The 8,985-nt window shown below is 43.8% G+C and overlaps 1 protein-coding gene across 1 annotated transcript in view; it reads right to left on the bottom strand.

Annotated features, from left to right (window-relative positions):
* LOC111959512 (tripartite motif-containing protein 3) overlaps positions 1 to 8,985 on the bottom strand; it is a 50,071-nt gene that overhangs the window by 25,419 nt on the left and 15,667 nt on the right. Inside the window, exon 2 of the mRNA XM_070437561.1 lies at positions 939 to 1,117. Within this exon, the coding sequence (XP_070293662.1) occupies positions 939 to 1,084 (146 nt within the window). The 5' untranslated portion in view covers positions 1,085 to 1,117. The remainder of the gene's footprint in view (positions 1 to 938; positions 1,118 to 8,985) is intronic.

Raw genomic sequence — 8,985 nt, 5'->3', positions numbered from 1 at the left:
GGAGACCGTTTACATTGGATACACATTTGTGCTATGTCGAAATAGCACCCCCCTAGTGGCAAGAATTAATGTGTGAAAGTTAAATATTTAAAAAAAATAGATTTTGAATTTCYCGCCCTGCACTTGAGCTGGATGTTGTCATAGGTGTACCGGTGTCGGGCTGCAGCCATAACAGGTTAATCAAACTGTGTGCTTAAAGCACAAGCTCAGTGAATATAGTTGATTTGATRAAAACAAATAGGATGTGTCTATATATGGTCGACAAAGATTCTTTTAGGGTTTTGGTATAGGCCAGGGTTCCCCAACTGGCGGTGATTTTATTTGGCCCCCCCAAGTTTTCTGAGCAAAACAAATATATATATATTTTTATTTTTATTTTTTATTGTTAGACATAAGACTGTAAAAACACCAGCAAATGAGCTCCAAGTGATTTTAATTTTGGAAATCTGTTCCAAACTATTCCCATGCATAATAGAGAGATGTGTGATCATATACAAATGTAAGCAAGGTTTGAAATTATTATGTTTTAGTCAAATATTATATCTCTTTGGGCTTCTTGTGGTCAATTTGCAGTTATTTGTAATTATGTTCCGGTACCCTGACCATCCGCTCAAGAACAAATCGGCCCGCGGCTGATTTTGGTGGATGATCCCTGGTGTAGGCTGTATGGTAGAGACTTAATTCTCACAGAAGGTGTGTAGGCAGGGCAGGACTTTTGTGTTGTGGTAGTGGTTAGGTGTAGGGTGTATGGTAGAGACTTACTTCTCACAGAAGGTGTGTAGGCAGGGCAGGACTTTTGTGTTGTGGTAGTGGTTAGGTGTACGGTGTATCGTGTATGGTAGAGACTTACTTCTCACAGAAGGTGTGTAGGCAGGGCAGGACTTTTGTGTTGTGGTAGTGGTTAGGTGTAGGGTGTATGGTGTATGGTAGAGACTTACTTCTCACAGAAGGTGTGTAGGCAGGGCAGGACTTTAGGGTTGTGGTAGTGGTCCAGACAGATGCTGCAGACCAGGAACTGTTTGTCTATCTGCCGGACCACTGGGCTGGTGCTGCCCGTCTCACGCTTCGCCATGGCGACAGACATTCACAGGGAGAGAGAGGACAAGCACCTCTTCACCTGGAAAGAGAGAGCGAGATGAGCAGGTGAGAGCACTGACACACAAACTGCGTTACGAATTCAAACTCTTTTCCCTAGAGTGTATCCATGCTTAATTTTCTTCATAGATTGTTGAGGCATTGGATTGGTGAAAGCATTGGCTAGAGGGAGTTTACAGCATTTTTCTTACACAAGTTAATTCCCTTTACATCCATGACAGAGAGTGAATTAATAGAGAATCAGAATACAACTACGGAGAAAGAGGAGGCCCCACCTGACCATAGGAAGGGAGAACAGGATCACTACCAGTTCATGGCTTCACAGCAGGAAGAGGGCGTCATGTCATTGTATAGAAGAATGACTTGATGTCCAGAAACAATGGCATCATCATCAGGAGACAAAGTAAAGGGTGCTCTCCTAGTTTATCCAACCCTATCCTATAAACACAGATGATCCCTTATATGGACCAGCTACACTAGCAGCCTATCTAACAATGAAAATAAATGTATTTAAAAATGGAAGGAAGTACGGAAGAGGCAAAATCAGGTGGGACTATTCTAGCCAATGAGAGGGTATACGCGTGTGAACAATGGTCACAACGGTTTCAACTAGTTACCACAGCCACAAAGTCAAGATTGTCTCTTGTTGTAAAAAATTAATGAAAAGAAAAATGTGCTTTTTGGTTTTAATTTAAGGGTAGGATTAGGCATAAGGTTAGCAGTGTGGTTAGGGTTAGGTTTACAATCACATTTTAAGAAGATAAATTGTAGAAATAGGTGGGGTTTATGACTTTGTGGCTGTGGTAACTAGTGACGACTAGGCACAATTCCGATAWAACAACTCATAATTTTTTGTCAAGGCTGCCAAAATGTCACGCGTCCTACTTATATTCGTACACTCGTAACAACCTAATCATTACGAAACTTCTATTCGATCAAATAAGCCACAAGTAGGAAATAGGCCATTCAATATTTTTGACACCATCTCATTGGGGCAGCAGGTAGCCTAGTGGTTAGAGCGCTGCGCCAGTAACCGAAAGGTTGCTGAATCGAATCCCCGAACTGGCAAGGTAAAACATCTGTCGTTCTGCCCCTGAACAAGGCAGTTAACCCACTGTTCCCCGGTATGTCGTCATTGCAGATAAGAATTTGTTCTTAACTGACTTGCCTAGTGACATAAAGGTTAAATCTTTAAAAAAAAATAAGACATTTATACACTCCTCGCTTGGTGAGCGGAAAAAAATGAAAAAACGCCACCTGCTGGAGAAGACACATTTTGGGCCCAGTTATCCCTCTTCCAGGCAGTCTCTTTGTCTTCCTTTCTACCGACAGACTCCAGCTCCCCCAGGGGGACTAAGGTAAMATTACTGAACTGCTTCATGACTTAATGACTGGGGAGACAATTGGATCCATGTGATTACGACTGCAGGGCCACAGGGCCACAGGGCTCAGCTCAAAGACAATCTAATTATGCACACCACCAGCAGCAGTCATACATTCATCCCCGTGTGAGGAAATGAGCCATTTCCCTCAAACTCAGAGGTGTGTGTCACAGAGGTAACAAGAGAACATGTCTGAGTCCAAAATGGTACCCTAATCCCTTTATAGTACACTACTTTTGATCAGGTTCTATTGCACTATGTAGGGAACATGGTGCCATTTCGGACACTACCCATTAACTTAATTTTTTGTATTTGTTTCTCTTATATATTACATTTTTTGAGTATAGTAAAATGACAAATCAGTGGTTTTGGCAGGCCAACAGACAGTAATGATGTTGATAGGATATCTGCACATAAAGCCAGAGCTGGCATTACAATGATTTGTATCAGTGGGTCAACTCCAGATTAACAGTGTAGAGATGCCATGCTGTACTGTCTATATGAACACAGATTAACAGTGTAGAGATGCCATGATGATGACAGGCTGTACATCTGTCATATAGAACACAGATTAACCCCTACATCATGTAAAATGGGGCCGGAGAAGAAGACTGACATTCTACGTGTCCCCAACCGATTGTGTTTTTTTTTCTCCGTTTATTTGCTTTGTTTGTAACTTATTGTGTAACTTATTTTGTACATAATGTTGCCGCTACCGTCTCTGTGACCAAAAATAATTTCTGTACATCAGGACTGTGTACTCACCACGGACTGGCAGAATCCTTTTTTTCCTTTAACGAGTCTGACGAGCCCGGTGCGAATGATATACTGCTTTCTCGGGAACAGGCCCAGATCCCCGGGATTTGCATGAAGAGGGGGCGGAGAAAAAGGGGCCGGAGGGCGGGCTGCCTTCTAAGAATTCGTAGGCGATTGAATAAAGCCCCACTTCCTTCCATTCTGCTAGCAAACGTGCAATCTTTGGAGAATAAAATCGATGACCTACGAGGAAGATTAAACTACCAACGGGACATCCAAAACTGTAAAATCTTATGCTTCACGGAGTCGTGGCTGAACGACGACACTATCAACATACAGCTGGCTGATTATACGCTGTACCGGCAGGATACAACAGCCGGTAAGCTTGTAAGACAAGTAGTGGCGGACTATGTATTTTTGTAAATAACAGCTGGTGCACGACATCTAAGGAAGTCTCGAGCTATTGCTCACCTGAGGTAGAGTATCTCATGATAAGCTGTAGACCACACCATCTATCCTAGAGAGTTMATCTGTATTTTTCGTAGTTGTTTACATACCACCACAGACTGAGGCTGGCACTAAGATAGCATTGKATGAGCTGTATTCCGCCATAAGCAAACAAGTAAACMCTCACCCAAAGGTGGTACTCCTAGTAGCCGGGGACTTTAATGCAGGGAAACTTAAATCRATTTGACCAAATTTCTATCAGCATCAGGAAAAAAAACTCTGGACCACCTTTACTCCACACACAGAGATGCATACAAAGCTCTCCCTCGCCCTCCATTTGGCAAATTGACCATAATTATATCCTCCTGATTCCTGCTTACTAGCAACAATTTAAGCAGGAAGCACCAGTGACTAGATCAATAAAAAAAGTTGTCAGATGAAGCAGATGCTAAGCTATAGTACTGTTTTGCTAGCACAGACTGGAATATGTTCCGGGATTCCTCCGATGTCACTGAGGAGAACACCACATCAGTCATTGGCTTCATCAATAAGTGCATCGATGAAAAGCGTTAATACAGGACTAAGATCGAATCGTACTACACCGGCTCTGACGCTCTTCGGATGTGYCAGGGCTTGCAAACCATTACCGACTACAAAGGGAAGCACAGCCGAGAGCTGCCCAGTGACACGAGCCTACCAGACGAGCTAAACTAGTTCTATGCTCGCTTCGAGGCAAATAACACTGAAACATGCATGAGAGCACCAACTGTTCCAGAAGACTGTGTGATCACGCAGCCGATGTGAATAAGACCTTTAAACAGGTCAACATTCGCAAGGCCGCAGGGCCCAGACGGATTAACAGGACGTGTACTGCGAGCATGCGCTGACCAACTGGCAAGTGTCTTCAGTGACATTTTCCACCTCTCCCTGTCCGAGTCTGTAATACCAACATGTTTTAAGCAGACCACCATAGTGCCTGTGCCCAAGAACACTAAGGTAACCTGCCTAAATGACTACCGACCCGTAGCACTCACGTCTGTAGCCATGAAGTGCTTTGAAAGGCTGGTCATGGCTCACATCAACACCATTATCCCAGAAACCCTAGACCCACTCCAATTTGCATTCCGCCCCAACAGATCCACAGATGATGCAATCTCTATTGCACTCCACACTGCCCTTTCCCACCTGGACAAAACAAACACCTATGTGAGAATGCTATTCCTTGGTGTCTACATCACCAACAAACTAGAATGGTCCAAGCACACCAAGACAGTCATGAAGAGGGCATGACAAAACCTATTCCCCCTCAGGAGACTGAAAAGATTTGGCATGGGTCCTCAGATCCTCAAAAGGTTCTACAGCTGCACCATCGAGAGCATCCTGACTGGTATGGCAACTGCTCGGCCTCCGACCGCAAGGCACTACAGAGGGTAGTGCGAACGGCCCAGTACATCACTGGGGCCAAGCTTCCTGCCATCCAGGACCTCTACACCAGGCGGTGTCAGAGGAAGGCCCCCCCCCAAAAAAAGACTCCAGCCACCCTAGTCATAGACTGTTCTCTCTGCTACCACACGGCAAGCAGTACCAGAGCACCAAGTCTAGGTCCAAGAGGCTTCTAAACAGCTTCTACKCCCAAGCCATAAGACTCCTGAACATCTAATCAAATAGCTACCCAGACTATTTGCATTGTCCCCCTCTTTTACCCCGCTGCTACTCTCTGTTGTTATCATCTATGCATAGTCACTTTAATAACTCTACCTACATGTACATATTACCTCAACTAACCGGTGCCCCCGCACATTGACTCTGTACCCCCCTGTATATAGTCTCGCTATGGTTATTTTACTGCTGCTCTTTAACTACTTGTTACTTTTATTTCTTATTCTTATTCATATTTTTTTTAACTGCATTGTTGGTTCGGGGCTCGTAAGTAAGCATTTCACTGTAAGGTCTACACCTGTTGTATTCGACGCATGTGACTAATACAATTTGATTTGATATCACCAACATACTGCCATGATGAAGTGGTAACTATTAGTGACAATTGTACATCGAAATACTGCTCTAACATGGTCAATGCACATTCACTAATCAAACAGCTGTTTTTCTCACAATCTGTAGATACCCCATATTAGCCTATAAATAACATGTTTTGGGTTGGCTACTTGTTAGATGCTGTATGGTCTTTGTCTTCTGAGAGCCAGCCCATAGAGTTATTATTATTATAATGCTGAGAGCCACTGAGCCAGGRTATAGGCCTTGTCTGTATTCAGGCAGCCAAGCTGTATTCTCAGGAGCAGGACAGAGCCTGAGCCACAGCATGGCCTGGAGCAGATCATTGTGACACCAGCCACGTGCCACTCCGAGGCCCTGATACAGACAGGCCTTATTATAGATGCTGCAGAGAGGAAAGAGGAAGGCTTGCTACTATCAGCCCAGTGCTACACCACACTGCTACTGCCACCCACAGCCCTACCCACAGCTTCATCAGACCCAGTGCTACAGTACTACTGTAACACATATCAGCCCAGTGCTACAGTACTACTGTAACACATATCAGCCCAGTGCTACAGCCCAGTGTTCCCCACTAGCCACACTCCCACCCCAAGCCCCACATCCACCCACTAGCTGCAAAACTTTCCAAAACCTTGACACTTCATTTTTGCATCATATGTAAAAGCTTGTCTTATTCTTCTAAGTTTGTTCTATTATTCTTCTATATTAGGTTTGGTAATAAATATGTCTTTATGAAATAGCACTCATAAGCTATTTGTTAAAGTTATGTCATCCACAGTTAGGCCCTATTCTCAGACAGCTTTGCACCCAAACATTTTTTTTTATTCTACTGTAACATGAAATAGTAAATCCTTTTATGAATCACTAGGCTCTTAGATGATATAACCTGTTATGCAGTGTTGATTGTCTGCTCTGCACAATATGAACACAAATACATTTTTGTCAGTAACACCTAAGATTATGTATAGATCATGTTTAAAACAAGCAGGCTGGAATMACTTTTGAAATGATGTTACAACACTGATATGTGTGTTGCCTACACAAAGAGCCCATAGCAGGTATTCATAAACTGCATCTCAAATGGCACCCTATTCCATATACAGTGCACTACTTCTGACCAGGCCCCATAGAGTGCCATTTGGGACTCAGCATGACTGTGTGATACAACTTGGCAGGTTCCCATGGCTAGAAAGCAGTATGAAACAAAAGAACACCGGCCTTAAATCTGTGGGGATTTATCAGGATCAGGCCTGATAAGAGAACAATGTCCACACTGTATAAAATAACGTATTAACGGAGGGCAGGAAATGCTGTATCACAACTCTATCCTCTTAACCTTCTACATTCTTYGAAAAAAAGTGTTATTTTAAGGGTTCTCCTATTGGGATAGCCAAATAACCCTTTTAGGTTCTAGATAAAAATGGTTATATCTAAGAATGTAACCACAAACAGCCAATTCTGGAGAAAATATGATGCGTTAAAAAAGGACATATGGTAGCTTGTGGTAATATCARGCAACATAGTTTCAGGCCATGCCTGTGAATTACTTAGATAAAAACGAATCCAGAGAATGCAATACAGAATACAGAGACAGGGGGAAACTCCCTGATATGTGAGAAACATCAACCCATAGATATCCTACAATTCACAAGAGTGGATGATGTCATAGACTTGCATTTTTAGTCATGTTGCTAGGAAGCCAATTTCCCCTCTAATGAATTATAGGATCTCTATTCGCTATGCTTCAACCTTCACTTCTTCACCACCACAGCCCTGTACAACGAACCCAGAGAATGAATGTGAATACAAGCCTGTGTTAGCCTGTTGAGCTAATGCATATGCATTAGCTTGAGGAGGAAATGCAAGTCTTCTCCTGAGAGAGAAGTCCACTCACCTTTCACYTCTTCACCACCACCACAGCCTGTAGGCTATCTGCCCTCAGTCTGGACTCATCTTTCATGAGCTGGGCTCGGCTGAGGCTCAGTCGGTAATCTCTCCTCAGAGACACTTCAATTCAACTGATCACTCAATCTCCTCTCCTCTCCTCTGAAGGAGCAGAACACCAGCAGACCACTCTGTTCACAAACAGACCACAATGAACGCTGGGATCGCCTCCTCCTTTACCCCCTCTTTCTGTCCTCCCTCCTGGCTGTCATTTTCTCTCTCCTCTGATCACTTGACACAGTAGATACAGCATAGAGCTCGTTTCCCTGTAACTACAGCCAGTTAGCTCCTGTCTCTGTTGTGTTGTTCTGGTGCTGAAAGAGGAAGGAGAAAATATAGGAAACCTTAAAATGGCACTCCCCAAATTCCTCCCTGGTTCCTTCCTGACTCCCAGCTGGCCCAGAGGAGAGCGGAATAACAGTAGCTCTGAGAGGCCTGCCTGCCTGCCTGTCTGTCTGTAGGTAAGTAACAGTAGTATAGCAGTAAGGAGCTTCTATACACACAGAGAGAGTAGATGAGCTAGCTTCTAGACACAGAGAAATACGCAGGGAGCTAGCTTCTACAGAGAGAGAGAGAGAGAGAGAAATATGCAGGGAGCTAACTTCTACAAAGAGAGAGAGAAATACGCAGGGAGCTAGCTTCTACAAAGAGAGAGAGAAATACGCAGGGAGCTAGCTTCTACAAAGAGAGAGAGAAGATATCAGGGAGCTAACTTAGCTTCTATAGAGAGAGAGAGAAATACGCAGGGAGCTAACTTCTCAGAGAGAGAGAGAAATATGCAGGGAGCTAACGTTAGCTTCTATAGAGAGAGAAATACGCAGGGGAGCTAGCGTTAGCTTCTAAGAGAGAGAGAGAAATACACAGGGAAGCTAACTTTACAGAGAGAGAGAGAAATACGCAGGGAGCTAGCTTCTACAAAGAGAGAGAGAAATACGCAGGGAGCTAGCTTCTACAAAGAGAGAGAGAAATATGCAGGGAGCTAGCTTCTACAAAGAGAGAGAGAAATATGCAGGGAGCTAACGTTAGCTTCTACAGAGAGAGAGAGAAATACGCAGGGAGCTAGCTTCTACAAAGGGAGAGAGAAATATGCAGGGAGCTAGCTTCTACAAAGAGAGAGAGAAATATGCAGGGAGCTAACGTTAGCTTCTATAGAGAGAGAGAGAAATACGCAGGGAGCTAACTTCTACAGAGAGAGAGAGAAATACGCAGGGAGCTAACTTCTACAGAGAGCGAGAAATACGCAGGGAGCTAGCTTCTATACAGAGAGAGAGAGAAATACACAGGGAGCTAGCTTCTATACAGAGAGAGAGAGAAATACGCAGGGAGCTAGCTTCTATACAGAGAG

The sequence above is a fragment of the Salvelinus sp. IW2-2015 genome, linkage group LG4p, assembly GCF_002910315.2.
Source record: "Salvelinus sp. IW2-2015 linkage group LG4p, ASM291031v2, whole genome shotgun sequence".
NCBI classification, from domain to species: Eukaryota; Metazoa; Chordata; class Actinopteri; order Salmoniformes; family Salmonidae; genus Salvelinus; species Salvelinus sp. IW2-2015.
The sequence above is the reverse complement of the archived record's forward strand: the minus strand, read 5'-3'. Positions and strand labels throughout refer to the sequence as shown.